The sequence below is a fragment of the Anguilla rostrata genome, chromosome 6, assembly GCF_018555375.3.
Source record: "Anguilla rostrata isolate EN2019 chromosome 6, ASM1855537v3, whole genome shotgun sequence".
Taxonomy (NCBI): domain Eukaryota; kingdom Metazoa; phylum Chordata; class Actinopteri; order Anguilliformes; family Anguillidae; genus Anguilla; species Anguilla rostrata.
In genome coordinates, this window is record NC_057938.1 from 25,803,840 (window position 1) to 25,824,398 (window position 20,559).

General features: G+C 48.9%; 1 protein-coding gene across 1 annotated transcript in view; it reads right to left on the reverse strand.

The window, feature by feature from the left end:
• The window catches only part of nhsl1b (NHS-like 1b), a 157,276-nt gene that overhangs the window by 16,151 nt on the left and 120,566 nt on the right, over positions 1-20,559 (reverse strand). Inside the window, 3 exon segments of the mRNA XM_064339221.1 lie at positions 4,513-4,634; positions 12,665-12,718; positions 12,721-12,792. Coding sequence (XP_064195291.1) covers positions 4,513-4,634; positions 12,665-12,718; positions 12,721-12,792 — 248 coding nt within the window.

The window sequence follows — 20,559 nt, forward strand, 5'->3', positions numbered from 1 at the left end:
AAGGCTGCACAGTTCACAGGGGGCTCCTACACACCAAACAGCTAAGAGTCTGGCAAGGGAGAAACATTGTACACAGAGCTCATGGGGAATTCCAACAGGAGGATGCACTGAACACCAATACAAAATATTAACCGAAGGACGTACCGAACACCAGTAAGACAGTAACTGAAAGGAATCACAAGTGAATACTCTGAGCCAGTTGCTAACAACAAACCTAAACAGTACAGTAATCCAGCATGTCTCACAAGGAGTTCATGTCCCCTTCTGTAGCTCACAATGCCAGTTATTTTCACAAACAGACTAGCCAGATGCTGAAAAGCTTTCTTCCTCCAGAAATGATATTCCTGCCAATTAAAGCACAGGAGAGCTGAACTGCAGTAAGATATTTTCAAAGGAAATACAGTGACCCGGTTTCACATGCAGTCCTAGTTTGACGAAATTATCGTGCCCTGCGTTTCTGAAAAAAAGCAGGCCATTAAATTTTGCGCGAGGCTTAAAATAAGCATTTCTAATTAGAAACGGGGAAGAGCAGTTTGCGTTTTCAGTCGCCTGTCTAAACGTACGGCTTACAGCATTAACAAGCAACTACTGCAGAACCCGCTTCAGCCGAGGAAGGAAAGGCTATTAAAAACCGAGAAATTGTAAAAATAAATAAATAAATAAACTTACTTAGGTGGTGAAAAGTTAGATGAGGAGGTTTGCTTTTCTGAGCGAGGGGCATCGCTCAGGCTTTAGCCGAATGGGTCTTTTTTTGGGAATGACAGAGGATGGGCTGGCTCATCATTAGTTAGGACAGAGGCAACAACATCGGCTTAAAAAAGGGAGTGGAGTGGAGTGGAGGGGGGGGAGTAAACCAGTAACGGTGGCTTTGTGCTCCTGAAAGGCTATCAGAGTCCAGTAACCTACTTTCTGTGAACTGGTGAGCACTGTCGGGAAGCGTTAGCGTCCCAGGGCTAGGGGGCTGAGAAGGGGGTTTGGGGGGGGAGGTGGAGACCTGTTGGGGGGAACCACTCAACCTCTGTGGCCCGGCCCTCACCAGGGCGCTGCTCCGAGAAGTGGGAACGGGGAGGGGGTTCACACAAACACAGCTGTGGACACAGCCTCTCAGATTGCCTGCATGCGTCTGTGTGTGTGTGTGTGTCTGTGTCTGTGCATCTGTGTTTGTGTGTGTTTGTGCGTCTGTGTGTGTGTGTGTCTATGTGTGTGTGTGCGTCTGTTTGTGTGCGTGCATGTGTGTGTGTCTGTGTGTGTGTGTGTGTCTATGTGCGTGTGCGTCTGCGTGTGTGTGCACGTCTGTGTGTGTGCGTCTGCGTGTGTGTGCACGTCTGTGTGTGTGCGTCTGTGTGTGTGTGTCTATGTGTGTGTGCGTCTGTGTGTGTGTGTCTATGTGTGTGTGTGTGCGTCTGTTTGTGTGTCTGTGTATGTGTGCGCATGCGTGTTTGTGTGCGTGCATGTGTGTGTGTGTGTGTGTGTGTGTCTGTCTGTGTGTGCTCTGTGTGTGTGTGTGCCGTCAGTGCGCCTGTATGTGTGTGTGTGTGTGTGTGTGTGTAAATCAGGAGGCGAGGAGATTCACAGACCATGCAGAAAAGCTCACAGATTTGAGCTTGTCCACTTTTACGGGTCATGACCACCAAATAGACTGGGACTATTCTTTTACTGCCCAACTAGATTATCTTTGACGCCCAATACTTTAGAGGCCTTCAACAACTTAACTTGCTTAGAGTAGTTACAATTATTAGGAATATTATATTCATATAATATTCAAGTCACCAATGGTAAAAAGATAGTAAATAATAGAAATTAGTTATTTGACCCAAAATGTCATGGTGACAGGGTTCAAGAATGAAAGGACAAACCTTCTTTCTAAAGTGCAGTAGAGCACAAGTTCTTTGCAACAACTGACATGTTTAATATTACTTTAAATACCTCAGAACATTCCAGCATGTCAAACTTTCAGAAGGCTTTCTATGAATCCCTGCTGTCAGACTCCAGTTTAGAAAGGAAGAGGAGGAAAACTTGACAGCACCGCACACTTGATAAGCACCACACGCTAATGAGGCCTAAGGGGGTAGCTGGGCACTGAGGCAGAGAATAGGCTACAGCTTGCACCCCAAAGGGAGCAGCTACCTTTCTCTTCCAGTGTTTCAAATGACAGCACACTCTTAGGCAAGATTGCTGGAGACAGCCTAGCAGACTGAACTGCTCAGTGAAGAGAGGCGAGGAAACAGCAAGAGAAACAGACATCACAGCAGTGAGCGCAATGTGAAGAAAAAGATAATCATAACAGATCTCAACTTCCTGTGAAATGGGGGAAATATCATGCTGGTCCTTAAATACTACCAATATTTCCTGCATTTGCATTAATAATACAAGCACAAAATAAAATGAAGAATGATGTACTCTCACTCTTCAACACTAGATGGCAGTCAAACATCACATTCTCTCAGTCACAACATTTCTTTTTTTTACATGAACGAACACTTTGACTCTTGGTGAACTATAAAAATATTTATTTATCAAACGGGTTCCATTTGTTGTTTTGCCTTACAGCCATCAAATATTTACTTAGTTATCTCAACATCCATAAAAGGTGTCTAGAAATAAGTGTCCATTTAGGCAATGATATTGCAGAGAACACATCGTATGAATGTGTTCCTAGTGCAGTTATGTCCAGCATCTCAAACTCAGCACAAGAATAACCTCTTTCATAAGGCAAATAGAAATATTGGTTTAACACAACTACCAAAACAACTTTACAATTACACAAACCAAGGGAAAAGGGAATTACAGTCTTGTGCAATTAAATTAAAGAGAGCTTACAGGAGCTTGTTTTGGAAAGACCAAACCAAACCAAAGTACGATTCAGTTCAAATTTCAAAGGGATGTGAGTCTGCACTACTGGTAATGACCAGCAAGAAGCTGCCCAGCATGACCTCACACCACTAGACAACAACAGGTCCTCACATCACCCTATGCCATATGTTTTTTTCCATTTTGCCATCCACAGAATGAGGGGTACAGCTGATGAGGGTTCCAGACTGCTATTTAAATTATTGTCAGAATCTGAAAAGGATTTCCCCATTTTGACAAACAACTCTCAATCTGCAAACAAACTGCAGCTTTCTGATAAAAACACTGTCTGACGCCTGTGACATTACAAGTCAAATACAGTCAGACAGATGAAAAACCTTGTAGCCAGAGGTGGAAAATCCAGGTTCACAAAGTACAAGTCCTGCTCATTATTTTGTTCCAATCACCTGGATTTGCTAATTAACATTGTTCTTCAGACAGGGGGTCAAACTAATGAGTGAAATCAGCTGGCAGAGATCATGGGTGGAAGAAACACATGGCAGGACTTTCTTGCCTTTTCTCGGGAGCCAAAGGAGGGTGTAGGCATTTTCAGCACGGCCGTGGCAAAGAAAAGGAAGAAGTGGTATCGGTGGACCACTAGGTGGCGCTCCACCTCTGTCTAATAATGCCCTAGTCCGGTGACTGGAGGAGCCTGGCTTTTGTGCTGAGATGCTCAAGTGAATCCATGTCTCACTGCGGCCATTAAGATATTACTGCTCAATCCATCAGGAGCCCGGGAAGTAACCTCATGCCCTCGTCAAACCTCCCAATCCGTAACCCTAACTCTCCCAATCAAGCCCCCTAATCACACCCGGTCCTAATCGAATGAATAACCTCTCACTCACAATCAACTGACGTGCACTGAGCGTGCTCCCCAGCAGGTAACCGAGGTCACCTGTCTGAGGGAGCTGCAGTAAAATTCCCTTTGCCTCAGTAAAAACCATTAGAGCGGTCTCAAACTCCAGTCCTGGACTGCAGTAATGACTGCCAGCTTTTAGCACGCTAGCGCACTTAAATGCTTAATAAAAATCGCCGGGATGGGCTAAAGAGTCCACAACCCTAGCTTCGAAGGCCTGTATGTGGACGGCCGTTCAAAAGGACAACACAGAAAGCTGCTGCGGCCCACCAGGACCGGAGTTAGCGAACGCTGCCTTGGAGAGAGTGTGAGGAGAGCTGCTTGGAGAGAGTGTGAGGAGAGCTGCTTGGAGAGCGTGTGAGGAGAGCTGCTTGGAGAGCGTGTGAGGAGAGCTGCTTGGAGAGCGTGTGAGGAGAGCTGCTTGGAGAGCGTGTGAGGGAAGCTGCTTGACGTGTGAGGAGAGCTGCTTGGAGAGAGTGTGAGGAGAGCTGCTTGGAGAGTGTGTGAGGAGAGCTGCTTGGAGAGCGTGTGAGGAGAGCTGCTTGGAGAGCGTGTGAGGAGAGCTGCTTGGAGAGCGTGTGAGGAGAGCTGCTTGGAGAGAGTGTGAGGAGAGCTGCTTGGAGAGCGTGTGAGGAGAGCTGCTTGGAGAGCGTGTGAGGAGAGCTGCTTGGAGAGCGTGTGAGGAGAGCTGCTTGGAGAGCGTGTGAGGAGAGCTGCTTGGAGAGCGTGTGAGGAGAGCTGCTTGGAGAGCGTGTGAGGAGAGCTACGTCATTAGCGTAGCCTCAGAGCCGCGGCGTGAGGCCTACCTTCCGGTCGTCGTCCTCGTCCTCCTGCAGGCTGCTGTTGGACAGGGTGGAGCTGGAGAAGACGGGGCCCTGGGAGTAGTACTGCGAGCTGCGAAAGCCATCCTTCCTCAGCTTATCGCATTCTGAAAGGCAACATGCCACACGGTCAGTTACAGTGAAGCAGAACAGCAATTATCCCTCGACACTACATTACCAACAGCATTAATAACTAAAGGGTACACAATGGCATGGACAATATTCAACCATCTAAGCTCATTATTTACTCACAGACTAAAGAGCAATCAGCAGTACGCCAATGGTGGATTTGAATACTGCCTCCTCTACATGACCAGCAAGCAGTTCCACACATTGACTCCTTAAAAAAATATATATTCTGGAATCAATGCAGAAAGTACTTACTAAACTTATTAGCGGTAGTAAAATACTATTTTTAACTATACCACTTGAACCACTGGCACTTAAAGAGTTTCTTCTGGAAACTAAAGGTGAAAAACAGTATTAGAGGGGAACACCAGCGCTCTGACTACCAAGGGGATTTGTGCTGGTCAGCTGCTACTTCTCCACCTGGCGCCTTCACTCTCGATTAGATGCTCAGCTTCGGAATTTGAAGCTTAGCGCTAAAGCAGCCTGCAAGTTCACACCTGTCCCACCAAACCACACGTTGTGGAGACACCTTCAGAAGGCCACAGCCATATTCAACCATCTATGCTCATCATAGTGCTGGACAAAGTGCCAAAATAATTCAGCTATCTTTCCCCAGAAATTATAAGGCTCATTGTAGGCATTATATGATTCATGCACACCCACATTTCACAAAGTGTGAACAAAGAACAAACAGTGTTATTCTGTATACCTTGCTCCTCAAAAAAAAATGTAAATGTTTGTAAATTTAAAATGACCTATTTTAATGCAACAAATCTTGCTCTTTTAACATAAAAAAATAAGGAGATGGTATAAAGCACTGGTGACAAAAGAATATTATGAGCTTATAAAAAATTGCCTGAGATAAGAGGAAAAATTGTTGCAGTGCTTTTTGCTAAGTTTGGTGGAAACTGCCTATTGCTTATTTCAGAGGTTGTCTTAAACCTCAGATTTTTATGTCACGGTTTCAGTAGGTATATATTTCTGCATGGTACGTTCATAAAGACGTATTTTATTATTAATGCAGTATTTGGTGAGTTTACAAAGAACAATTAACATGCGTATTACACATATGCGTGGGCTGCTATTTTCCTTAGACAGCTGGTGTTGAGATGGACATTAGTCACCCCAGCACTGAGCGCGGCTCACTAACGAACGTAAACGATAGCGGAGGCTCACAAAGGCCCGCCCCCTCAACGCTGACAGCGCTTTGTGTCCCCTAACACGCACCCGGCGAGAGATAAGGCAGGCCGCATTAACGCTGCCAGCGGCCCCGTGAGGTCAGAGGTGGGCGGAGCCTCCGAGAGAGAGCGGCAGCTGGCCGGCCGTCCGTCCGTGCTCCGCCTCGGGGCATATGGCTCGGCGGGGGCCGGAGCGAAAGCGGCTGTGGATTTCCATTGGACGCGACAGCCGAGGCGCGGCGGAGCTCGGATTACAGCAGCGAACGGCCTGCGGGGGGCAGCGTGGGGGGTAGCGTGGGGGGCCACAGAGTGCGGGCTTAAACAAACGCGTGCGCTTCACCCCGCTGACCACACGCCCCTGTGTGAACACAGCACACAGGAGGACTGGGGGGAATCACTTAAAAAAATATATAACAAGCCACAAAAAAAGATTAAATACAAATAAAATGCTAAATAATAAATAAAAATAATAATTATAATCTCACTTTCCTAATATATATCCAGGAGAGAACAACAAAACAAACTGTGTGTGTGTGTGTGTTTGTGTATAGAAGTGGAAGAGCCTGGGACTGCTTGTGTGCTTGTCTGTGAAGACTGAAGAGGGGTGACCTTGGGTGGAGAGGGGGAGAGATGACAGAATTAGAGGAGGGCTGCAAACAAAGCAGGCTCACGCTGTGCGGTGTTTCTGAGACAATGCAAGCACATTTTAGGGACTGGAAAAACACAACATTGGGAACTACTGAACAGGAAGTGCTAATAGAAAGCGGCCAATCAGAAGGCATTACAAGGCCGTTTGATAAAGTTGTAAAAGAGCCGAGGGTCAGAATTGAGATTCAGCACAAACATGCTGGAGACTGAGGAGGAGGAAGAAACTGATGAGTGACACAAACCTGTGAGTTCAATAAACAACCTCCTTTCTCACACAATACATCACACAGACAGGTGCCTAATGTGGGGGCTTTATGAGCACGCTCAGTGGAAGCAGCCTGTTTTGATCCTTCAGCTGGAAAGAGCTGTAACCAAGACAACGGGTCTGGGGATCCTATGTTCCACTCCAGCAGCATCAGCCTTCCATAAAATGACAAACAAACTTTGCTTTCTTTCCATCTTATAATAATAAGAAGCAATAAGAGCACCTAGAATAAATATTTTCTTAATGCTCCTTACAGGTGACAAACTTTGGGAAGTGGCTCCCTTTTTTTTGAGCATTTTTTCGATATATATATATATATATATATATATATATATATATATATATATATTTTTTTTTTTTTTTACAAGGAAGTCTAATTACAAAATTGTTTTCAAGTGTCCCCAAAGGCCTCTACTTCCCCTGACTCAAATGCCTCCTGTTGTTAGGATACATGACGTCACACATACACACACAAACACACACGCCCATGAGCGTGCACAAACACACACACATACATACATACACAAAGTCAGCGAGCCTGCTGTTGAATGGACTGGACCTCCCATGGTAGGAAGACGTTTCATTTTTAAGAGACCACACCCTAGTGTGATTCCTGTGCCCCAGGGCCTTCTCCTGGAGCGACAAACAGGATGCGGACGGCCTTTCCCCAGCATCACAGGAGCCGCAACGTCCCTGTCATCAGCGGCCAGGCTCAGAAGAGGCAGCAGATCAAAGCGCTGTTTGGCCTTCCACCCGCGGACCGTCGACGGAAGCTTCTGGAAGGAGGGCTATCGACCGCAGAGGTCTTCGATCGCAGCGATTGCGGCCGGAGCGTACAAAAACGGTCCGGCTGATGAGGGGGTTGGCGGGTTCAGACGACGCCGCTAAGCCCCCGTCCGCGATCCGCGCTTTGAACGCGCACTTGAAAGGGGCACTCGCAGTCGAAGCTTGGAGCCCGCCGAACCGCCAGGACCCGTCTAGGCTCGGCAGATCGGAGGATCTGAGCGAGCTGGATCAAGGGCCGGGGATAAGGTTCCCTTTCATCCCGACAGACACAGACAGACTGACTGACTGTGTTTTTCCACTGCTGCGCAGGTGCTCTGAAGCTGCTCTTTAAATGCCTACATCATTCATACTCATGCTTCCACCACAACACTGGCTAAACCAATGAAAACCAATCTTCTGCTCTCATTCTCTTTCAGTATCCGCCTTCAGGAAGCCAGTATTTCTTGTTGCACACAGAGAAGACATAAACACCCAGGCGGTCTCTCCAAGTGAACCCCTCAGGTAAACAGATACCGATACTTGTCGTTCAAACCTGCTTTCCCTGAGGAAATATACAGTGGGAATATGAACCAGTTGCACATCCAGTGAGACATAAACATAAAAAGATGAAACTGATCTGGGCCAGTGCCAGCAGGCAACGTCTGAGCACCATAGATCTACTCATGTTGCTAGATAAAACCTTGCACACCACAGATGTACTGTTGTCACCAGATATATATAGCCTATCAAAGTTTACTGGTCACAAGTTGACATGGACAACATTTATCTGTGGTGCATGGTGAATTTGCGCCACTGGATGATCCCCGCTGACTCATTATGAGGACATTCTATCCCAAGATCCTTCTTCCTCCTTCAAAGCCGGGGGAGATAATTAGCTCATTAATTCCATGCCAGTTCATACAGATGGCACACAGAGCTTGGCATATTCACTTCCCTCCCGCATGGTTTCCAAAGCAACCGGCAGGACCTTGGCACTGGTGTGCAAAGCACACCGATTTCCCCGAAACTGGAACGTTGCGCAACCAACAAATTTATCGTTAACGTAACGCGGGAGGGATTTCTTCGAAGGGGCATGGCGAGTAGGGGAGACGGTTTACTGGTGGAGCAAAGAAGCTTCTGGAAACGGGAGCGGGCGGCGCTTATTCCCGCGGGCGTCCCTCGCGGCCCCGACCGCGGAGCCCGTTAGCCTGACGGCAGCCGGCGACCCCGGCGGCAGATTTTACGGGCCGGCGAGCGGAGAGCGATACGGGGGGCGTCTCCCTCAGCGGGCGTACGGACGGGAGAGGAGCAGAGAGAGAGAGAGAGAGGGAGAGAGAGACAGAGAGGGAGCGGCGTGGCCTACATTCACCACGGCCCCCTCCGCAATTAATCACGTCCTCCCAGGTCACCGTGGAAACACTGCAGACAGCCTCGTAAGGAAGGCGGCGCTGAAAGAGGACCGCTAAGTATGGCAGCGCGTTATCAGCACGCGGCATCCACCTGCAGCACCGCCCTGTAGGATCAGCACACACACACACCACGCAGTAACATCGAGCGCAACTGCCAGGCAGTGATAATTTCCCACTGAGGGCTGTGATCCACACATACTCTTTTCAGGGTACACTTTCCCTGACGTTTAATGGGTGATGACCCTTTAAAGATTTTGTATTTTTCTATTTTTCTGTGATGTGTACCGTTCTCCCTCGACCGGCTTTGTTCGGACAGGCAGGCTTTCTTTCTCTGGAAAAGAATTAAAGAGATAGTGCCTCTGCTGCTGGGTCGCTGGTGTTTCTGTCTGGTAGAGGGTGAAATGGACTGAAGCTGGGCTGGACTGGTTTATCCCACACACTCTCCACTGTTCTGCTGCACACCAAACACAGCCGGTCAGGAACACGTGCGATATGGGAGGGGTTTTGACATTTGCCTCTTCCTCGTGCTTGTACACACATCACCATGGACACGTGTGAAAAGAACTCCACGCATGGGAACTTCACCGAGGACATGGGAAAATGCCCCCACATTTCCCCACCAAGCCCAGAGGCATGATGGGGAGGGACCCAGGAGGAAGCCGTCAAGGCCTATCAGGAGCCTCCTAACACCACTGTCATCCAGCCGCCTCATTAAATATTGAACCTCCCAGAGCACGCCGATATCGAGCTTTCAGAGCAAGTCCATACTGTTTTCCTCTATTTGCATCTGTGTCTTTACCGTACCCTATGATTGCTCCTAACACATGCAGTGACTGCAATGTCATTATATAAGGTCATTAAATGTAAGTTACGCTGGATAAGAGCATCTGCTAAAGCGCTACAAGAAATGTAATGTCACAACCTTCAAGACCCACTGGCAAGTTTATAGGGACAGAGGAAGCTAAAAAACCAAACAAGTCCTAAGTAGTTTGAGAAAGCCATTTGACAATACGTCATTAAGCATATGTATTGTTTAAGAGTAATTATGAGTTGTTACTAGACAATCCTGTCACAGCAGCATGGTGACATCACTTCCGGTGAACATTGCCAGGGATATAAACCTGGGAACAGAAGGTGTTTTAGTCATAGTTCTGTCTACCTGCACCTGGTACCATCTGCACTGAAGCCGGCTGGCACTAAAGACCAGCCAAGACCTGGTGCCTGGTGGTCAAGGGGAAATGTCTGCACCATAACCAGCCAGGGAGATTCCTTTCTTTGCACAATTGTGACAAAAACAGCATTAAATTGAAAGGCCCAAATATTTGCGGGTTAAGACACTAGAGGCAAAGAGACAAGATGGAGGCTTTAAAGGAGTACCATGGTGGTTGAACGTGACACTTCCCAGTTGTCTTCAGGCAACAACAAAACAAATGTGCATAATTTTTTTATTCTTAAGTCATTTCAATGTACTTTAAAACGTATTTTTCTAAGCCTAAATTTACCACTATAAAAATTCACCCGAACCGTCTGGGCGTGGTAATGAGAACTGTCAGTTAGCTATGATTGACAGACCGTGCCCCGTTACCATAGCTACCCCCATGATACGCGCTCTCTTTGGGAGACTGAATTTTCACAAGCTAGCTAGCTTAGTAGTATATCAAGTATCGATAGATAGCTAAGGTAAGGAAGTTGACTTATATCCAGTTATAATTTTTGCTATCTAGCTAGACAAATTAAGATAAAAGCACAACTATAACGTCCTCATAAAAGCAAACTAGCAAGCTAACGTTATCGATAACATTGCCTTATGAAAGCAAACCTCCTAGCTAGCTAACGTTAGCTAGCTAGCTAAATGAATATAACCAGAAATAATCTAAAGGCACTCTAATTTAAGTGAACCTAACGTAAGTCAAATATTTGCATTGTCTGAACAGCAGGAAGGTGTGTCCTGTCAGATTTCTTTACGGGGTGTGGAAATAGGAGTGGTTACTGTATTCGTGACGTAGAAAAATGACAACTTTCTCAACCGGTTGAAAATAGGACGATGAATTTAAAACGCATATTTCTCCAAAAATACAGAACGGACATATTTAATACTTTGCTCATTGTGTTTCTTCAATGCCTCTTGTGCAAATAGCACATAAAACCGAGAAAGTGTGAAAATCACCATGGTACTCCTTTAAGAATGACAGAAAACCTCAAAGGACACATCAGTAAAATGAGTGAAGTTTCAGTAGCAGATAGCCTGTGTGCACAGCCAAAGCTCAGAGGCTGGACAGTAGCGCAGAAAAGAGAGACAGAAACAAAGATAGAGCCCTAGGCTGGCCCAGAAGGCTGATCGTGGACCATCTCCAGAGGTGTCTGTTACAGCCCGATACCTTGTAGCAGGTGCCCAAAAAGTGACAACAGGTAAAGACGGACAGACGGCAGGACTCCCCCACAACAATCCTTAGGGAATAAACGATAAGCTCAAGGCGTCCACCAATCAGCTGCCATCCGGTTCACCCAAACAGTGGAGGGGTGGCAGACTCAAGGTCCTACAGACATGTTTTACACCTGCCTTGGCGAGGGGGGAGGGGGTCGATGGAATGAGCGATGGTGCAGGTGGTCCATATGAGCTCCATCAATATTGACGAGGCGGGTGTAACCCTAGAACACCGCCGGGCAGGGGAGGGGTGGGAGGGGCAGCCCTTTTTCGGGAGATGAGAAAAGGACGAGAGCACAATGGGCCCTGGGTTTGAGCTGGGTGGGGGAGGGGAGGGGAGGGGAGAGGAGAGGGGGGCCGGCTCAAGGGGGGGTGACTCAATACAATGAAGTATCGAGTTGCTTATCTGCCTCTCTCCCTCTCTCCCTCTCTCCCGCTGCCTTTATCTCTTCCCACAAAAGGGGGGTCGGGGCTCGGCGATAAGATCCCGCCGCGGTGCGACCGGGTCCATTTTCCCATGACCGCTCCCCGGCTCCGGCTGACCTTGGCGGAGGGGGGCAGCGGCCACCCCGCTCGCCCGTAAAAACAGGTGATGGTGTTCCTGAAACGTCCGATAGCCTGTCGGAAGCCGATAACCTGCTCGCGCTCTCCGGTTGCCAAGCCCCCGCCCCCCACACCTGTGTTTGCTAACTCCCTCTAATGGCAGACTGGAATGGGAGGTTGACGTGAGCGCGCTGTGCAGCTAAACAAACACGCAGACGTTCTCACAACAAGGTGAGAAAAGGTAAACGTCTGTCTAGAATACGGGAATGCTACACGCTATCAGGGGCTAAAGGAAGTGATGTCCCTGCCCAAGTTAACCGTCTTTCAGCTACTTTGACTTTGAGTCGCGCTCAAACTTCGGGAATACTGAAAGCAGCTAGATAAGGACTGTATACATTAGAGTAGTTTTGAAAAAATATTCCAGCAGCCCTGTCTGCTCTCTCACACACTCACCTCGCAGCGCAGTGTTCACAGGCTGATGGCTCTCTCACACACTCACCTCGCAGCGCAGTGTTCACAGGCTGAGGGCTCTCTCACACACTCACCTCGCAGCGCAGTGTTCACAGGCTGATGGCTCTCTCACACACTCACCTCGCAGCGCAGTATTCACAGGCTGAGGGCTCTCTCACACACTCACCTCGCAGCGCAGTATTCACAGGCTGCTGGCTCTCTCACACACTCACCTCGCAGCGCAGTGTTCACAGGCTGATGGCTCTCTCACACACTCACCTCGCAGCGCAGTGTTCACAGGCTGCTGGCTCTCTCACACACTCACCTCGCAGCGCAGTCTTCAGGTGATTGGCCTCACCCACCGGGCGGTTGCCAGGCGAAGCTTCTCCCCCTGGTGCCAGGGCGCTGTGTAGTGCACAGTCCACCTGCTCTCCTCATCCAGATTAGACACAGCTGCAGAGACACAGAGAGACAGAACACAGGTTAGAGACACTGTGCCATAGAGACACACCCAGGGACACACTCCCATTGAGACACACTCAGGGACACACTCCCATTGAGACACACTCAGGGACACTGTGCCATAGAGACACACTCAGGGACACTGTCCCATAGAGACACACTCAGGGACACACTCCCATTGAGACACACTCAGGGACACTGTGCCATAGAGACACACTCAGGGACACACTCCCATTGAGACACACTCAGGGACACTGTCCCATAGAGACACACTCAGGGACACTGTGCCATAGAGACACACTCAGGGACACTGTGCCATAGAGACACACTCAGGGACACACTCCCATTGAGACACACTCAGGGACACTGTGCCATAGAGACACACTCAGGGACACTGTGCCATAGAGACACACTCAGGGACACTGTGCCATAGAGACACACTCAGGGACACTGTGCCATAGAGACACACTCAGGGACACACTCCCATTGAGACACACTCAGGGACACTGTGCCTAGAGACACACTCAGGACACTGTGCCATAGAAACACACTCAGGACACACTCCCATTGAGACACACTCAGGGACACTGTGCCATAGAGACACACTCAGGGACACTGTGCCATAGAGACACACTCAGGGACACTGTGCCATAGAGACACACTCAGGGACACTGTGCCATAGAGACACACTCAGGGACACACTCCCATAGAGACACACTCAGGGACACACTCCCATTGAGACACACTCAGGGACACACTCCCATTGAGACACACTCAGGGACACTGTCCCATAGAGACACACTCAGGGACATTGTCCCATAGAGACACACTCAGGGACACACTCCCATTGAGACACACTCAGGGACACTGTGCCATAGAGACACACTCAGGGACACTGTGCCATAGAGACACACTCAGGGACACACTCCCATTGAGACACACTCAGGGACATTGTCCCATAGAGACACACTCAGGGACATTGTCCCATAGAGACACACTCAGGGACACTGTGCCATAGAGACACACTCCCATTGAGACACACTCAGGGACATTGTCCCATTGAGACACACTCAGGGACATTGTCCCATAGAGACACACTCAGGGACACTGTGCCATAGAGACACACTCAGGGACATTGTCCCATAGAGACACACTCAGGGACACTGTGCCATAGAGACACACTCCCATTGAGACACACTCAGGGACACACTCCCATAGAGACACACTCAGGGACACTGTGCCATAGAGACACACTCCCATAGAGACACACTCAGGGACACACTCCCATAGAGACACACTCAGGGACATTGTCCCATAGAGACACACTCAGGGACATTGTCCCATAGAGACACACTCAGGGACATTGTCCCATAGAGACACACTCAGGGACATTGTCCCATAGAGACACACTCAGGGACACTGTGCCATAGAGACACACTCCCATTGAGACACACTCAGGGACATTGTCCCATTGAGACACACTCAGGGACACTGTGCCATGAGACACACTCAGGGACATTGTCCCATAGAGACACACTCAGGACACGTGCCATGAGACACACTCCCATTGAGACACACTCGGACGTCCCTGGCACACTCGGGACATGTCCCATAGAGACACACTCAGGGACATTGTCCATAGACACATCAGGACACGTCCCATAGAGACACACTCCATTGAGACACACTCAGGGACATTGTCCCATTGAGACACACTCAGGGACACCCATTGACCTCAGGACCACTCCCATTGAGACACCTCAGGACATTGTCCATAGAGACCTCAGGACACTGTCCCATAGAGACCCTTGAACACACTCAGGGACATTTCCCATAGAGACACACTCAGGGACACACTCCATTGAGACACACTCAGGGACACTGTGCCATTGAGACACACTCAGGGACATTTTCCCATAGAAACTCGGACACTGTGCCATAGAGACACACTCAGGGACACTGTGCCATAGAGACACACTCAGGGACACTGTGCCATAGAGACACATTCAGGGACACACTCCCATAGAGACACACTCAGGGACATTGTGCCATAGAGACACACTCAGGGACATTGTGCCATAGAGACACACTCAGGGACACTGTCCCATAGAGACACACTCAGGGACACACTCCCATTGAGACACACTCAGGGACACTGTCCCAGATAGACTCGGAGGGACACTGAGGATGCAGTCACTGTGGCTATTTTTACAGTTTAAAGAAAGTAAAATAAGCACAGTCATATCACCAGCTGTGGGGTCGCTGTAGGTGTGCACTTCCCACATCTTCAGTCTTTTAAATCTGGAAAAACTGGTTTTAAAATGAGCCATGCTGCTGGAAATGACAATGGGCTTTTTAAAAAAATATACAAAGATGCAAAGAGCAAATATTAATGATGTGGGTGAGGCATGGGAAATGTAGAGTTCATTTTTTATGCAAATAAACAATACTGAAGGCATAAGACCCTAAATCCTATGGGAAACAACTCAAGCATACCAGAGAGGATTAAGTACTTCATTTTGTAGTGCAAAAAAGAAAATGCTATTGATGAATTGATGAACAAAAGAAATCTAGAGTTAAAGCCAACTGAATTAAAGCATATGAATTTCAAACACAGTACCTTCCATAGCATGTTGACCATTACACTGCTCAAAGCTTGACCACAATTGTCATTTAATTCAAACCCATACACCATTATGCAAGCATCAATGCACGCTCCCACTGGCCACATCATTGACTTGTGACACGTTTGCTCTGTTTTAAATGATCACCTGAATCTTTGTTGAATTCCCCCACCCCACATCTGTCAACAACAACAGAGGTCAATTGGCCATCACTCCACCCATGTTTGCATTTTACCACGTTGAAGGTGGTGTAAAATAACTACAACAGAACCTTCAGAACCCAAAGGAGTTTATATGGTTTTGTAAGAAATACATCATTTACCACACGCTACACATTTGACGGGTGAAATTTAATTCATGTGCAATCTAAGATAATAGGAATTCAGGTACAGTTTAAAAATGAGGCAGAAATGACTATGTACTGTATCTGAAACTACTGTTTGAAGAAATTGTGCGTGCATGTTGCTTAGTACAGGATGCCATTTTGATGCTATTAAAAATAACACAATCCATGCTCAGATTCCAGTGGTGTTGGCCAATAATGAAAAAAACAGAGGAAAAAAGGCTCACCATCAAATGCTGTTCTGTCTATTCATCTGGTAAACCAGTTAACACTCCAACACAGAATAAGGTCACATGAAAAAGTGAGAGTTCCTAAAGCTCATTTTGATGACCATCAAGGTCCCAAAATTCCAGCCCGTTCCCACAGCAAATGCTGCCATTTGACTGAGCAGCACAAAAGGTGCGGCGGGGGGGGGGGCTGTTAGGACAGGTGCGAATGGGCCGTACACGGAAACACCCCAGACGTGGGACATCCCATTAGACCTGACGGCATGCTGATGGGACTGCCGTTAAACCATCCTGTTAAACCATCAGCTGAGAAACCTACCAGCTGCCCTCGAGAAAGAAACAAACTGCATTTGTACTCACGGTGTGGATAAACAAGAGGAACCTGACCATGCTACACTTTCACCTTCAGGGCAAAAAAACATGCTCCATGTTCTAACTCAGAGAAAACTGACTCCAGGTTCTAACTCAGAAAGAACTGACTTCATATTCTAACTCAGGGAAAAGGAGATCCAGGTTCTAACTCAAGGAAAACGTGCTCCAAGTTCCAACTTGGGAAAAAAGTGTTCCATATTCAAGTCAGGAAAAAATGCTCCATGCTCAAACCCTTTGTCACGTGGGTAATAAACAATGAGGATGGAAGCAAGTGATGTGACACTGGACTATGTTTGAGGGAGTGCTTTGTATCAGGTGTACACAGTGTCAAATTTCTGTAAAACACACGAGAAAGCACTATCTAATATAACCTAATCTTACCTAGTGAATGCAAACACCAGTACAGCAGTCAGAACAGGGTGTTTGCGCAAAGGTTGATTTGGGAGATAAACCTGACAAACTTCGTTTCTAGCCCTTTGGCATTTTCCGTTACAAGCACCTTCCAATTTCAGATTTGCATATCATTAAAGTGACTCATATACCATGACAAAGATGTATTACCATGTGGTAAAGTATTACAGTGGTAGAAAACTCCTGGCTGAGTCCAACTGTAATCAGATGGAGAATGAATGGCAATTGATTATCTATCAAACTAATTTGTCTGCTGTGTTACTGATAATAGTTTTTTGTAATTGGTCATAATGAACACTACAATAGATATAAAGAAATAAAAATGCACTCTATTTCCCAAATGGGTAACATGATCTTCATCGACCACACCGTCGAAGTGAAAACCACATCAAAGCAGTTTGAGTGAAACTGTGGGAGTGTGAGTGATTGACGGTCCCATCATGTGTCATCCTGATCGACAGACGGTGCGAGAGGCGGGTCGGAGTGTTACGCCACCCGGGCCGCCCAGGTCATGTGATCAAAGGGCAGAGAGGACCGCAATCGACCGCCCGACAGAACCGCCAAGTCACGAGGCGCAACCATACGGTACGGCAGGACAACGGCCAGCCGGTCTAGACCGAGAGAGGTCCGCTCGTTTCAGTCCCGCAGGGCCCAGAAACGCTCGGTTTAAAAATAACCTCCCTCGCTGACGTGTGCTCTGAGCCCTCCTGAGAGGACACTTCTCCTGGTGGAAAAAGGAGCCTGGAGCTCCACGTCCCCTCCGCTCAGCCCCCCTCCCCCCTCCCGCCAGCACGTGATGGGGGGCTCGTGTGGACCCCGGGGTCACTCGTCTCAGAAGGGGGAAAAAAAAAAGAATAAAAGAAGGGATTTGGTGGGGAACCATCACAAAAACGCCCTTGTTTGGGATTTGGATCTTGGGATCAGTCTAAAGCTCAGCGCTTATACTGGACCGGTCTGAAGCTGAAGTAATCCCCCCAGCCTGCCCTGGAGTATCCCACCCACCGCTCAGAGGCAGCCAACGGACCTCCACAGCCAGGCCCAAAGCCACAGGAAACCAATCACACATCAATACGTGTCAATAACTTCCTGCTATTGATTATAGGCCCCAGCCACAGGCACCCAAAGGCAAAATTGCAGCAGTGAAATTAGTTGCCCACTGCGAGCATGGATTACCAATCAGATTAATGGGGGGGGGGGGGGGGGGTGGCACTACCACAGAGTTGTTGGTGACTTTCACTTTGAGAAGCCCCAGAATTTCAATCAGTTCTTTTAAGAAAGAACGCAGTGCAGACGTGCAAACGGAAAAGCGTGTAAGCTGCCACTCAAAAAATATTAAAAAACTTAAAACGAGATCTCTGCGTGTTCGTGCGGCAGGGTGCCTGTGATTCCATGCTTGCGCCCTGTTAATTGCTGGTATCGATGCAGGCCCCTCGGTTACTCTGGTGTGTAAAAGCCCCATTAGCGGCGCACAGGTCCAGGGTGAGCGAAGAGGAGCGTTTCCTGTGAGACGCGTGATGGCGTGCTGCAGCCCCGTCCAGCTGAGCCGCGGTTGGGCGAGCCCCTGTTCCGCGCTCCCGGCGCGCTAGCGGAGCGCTACGCTACGGCATCGGCAACCTGCCGAGAGCACACCCGCACGCGCTCCTCACACGGGGCCAGAGAACCCGCCCGTCCTCTCTACAGCAGGGACAGGAAACTGCACAAAGGGCAAAACCTGAACAAAGGAGACGCACGGAGCACTGCTGCTGAACACGGCTGAGAGACTGAGAGAGCACTGCTACTGAACACACCTAACAGAGAGTGAGAGAGAGCAAAGAGAGAGAGCACTGCTACTGAACACACCTAACAGAGAGTGAGAGAGAGCAAAGAGAGAGCACTGCTACTGAACACACCTAACAGAGAGAGCACTGCTACTGAACACACCTAACAGAGAGTGAGAGAGAGCAAAGAGAGAGAGCACAGCTATTGAACACACCTAACAGAGAGTGAGAGACAGCAAAGAGAGAGAGCACTGCTACTGAACACACCTAACAGAGAGTGAGAGAGAGCAAAGAGAGAGAGCACTGCTACTGAACACACCTAACAGAGAGTGAGAGAGAGCACTGCTACTGAGCGCACCTAACAGAGAGAGAGCACTGCTACTGAACACACCTAACAGAGAGAGCACTGCTACTGAACACACCTAACAGAGAGAGCACTGCTACTGAACACACCTAACAGAGAGTGAGAGAGAGCAAAGAGAGAGAGCACTGCTACTGAACACACCTAACAGAGAGAGAGAGCACTGCTACTGAACACACCTAACAGAGAGTGAGAGAGAGCAAAGAGAGAGAGCACTGCTATTGAGCGCACCTAACAGAGAGAGAGAGCACTGCTACTGAACACACCTAACAGACAGAGATCACTGCTACTGAACACACCTAACAGAGAGAGAGAGCACTGCTACTGAACACACCTAACAGAGAGAGAGATTGAGCACTGCTACTGAACACTCCTAAGAGACAGAGAGCAAAGAGAGAGCACTGCTATTAAACACACATAACAGAGAGAGAGAGCACTGCTGCTGAATGCACCTAAGAGAGAGCACTGCTATTGAACACACCTAAGAGAGAGAGCACTGCTACTGAACACACCTAAGAGAGAGAGAGAGCACTGCTATTAAACACACCAAAGAGACAGAGAGAGAGTGATAGAGAGAGAAAGCACTGCTACCGAACACACCTTATAGAGAACACTGAGGGCTCGCAGCACCAAGTTCACTACACACACATCCTGGGTCAGCGTTCAGAGAGGTCACCCTTAATTTGGCCGCCCGGGAGAGAGGGGACGGGCTGGATCCACCAGGGAAAAGGAGCAAATGCCCTTCTGTTACTTTCAGAGCCATGACCCAGACACACCCTGCCAAACCCCCCCGTGCTACTTACCCTGTCCTTCCTGAGCCTAAACAGGTTGTGACCCCCCCCACCCCTTTCCATTACCAACATGTCTGAATCCTTCACCCCCCCCCCCCCCCCCGCCCCCAAGCACAGACCAGAAGCTGCTGACAGCTGAAAGACAGAAGATACCAACACCTTTTTTTTTATAATAAGGACCCACGCAGATACTTTGTCTCCTTTAACGCAAGAACCCTTTCAGATAGGAGCACGGCGCTGGCTCAAGCAATCTAACGGCACTGAGCTCTCTGCTGGCTCTTTTAGGATGAAAGGGGCAATCCGATCGCAGCGCAGGAAACCCGTTTAAACCCGCAACCAGCGACGTCTCCCGTGGCTAATGTCACGCTTTGCTGAAATGCGCCGACTCAATTAACACCCCGACACCCTGCCCCGTGCCCCGGGACTGGACTACGGACAAAAACGGCTGCGGAAAGAGACGGCGGCATCGGCGCTGGAAGCGGGCACGGGAAACCGGCCGCGGAAAAAGAAGAGCCCGGAGCGCCACGTGCACCGAGGGGCGGCCGGCGGCGAAGACCCGGGAGCCGGGGCGTGCTTCCGAGCCGAGGGCGTCCGTAAAAAAGGACGCGCGCGGTTCTGTTCTGAGAGAGCCTCGCGCCGGCCGCGACGCCGAAGCGCGACCCACGCGGAGGGCAAACGGAGAGATTCCCCCGCGCTTTCAAAACGCGCCGAGCCCAGCAGCAGAGAGAGAAAAAAAGGCAGACGCTCCAGAGGACGCAAAAAACGGCCACCCGGACGAAGCGAGGTCAGAGAGGCTCCCCGGGACCGGGTCCGAAAAAAAGCTCCTCCGAAAAAGCAGTTTAAAAATCCCAACCGGTCCGAGGGCGAGGGCG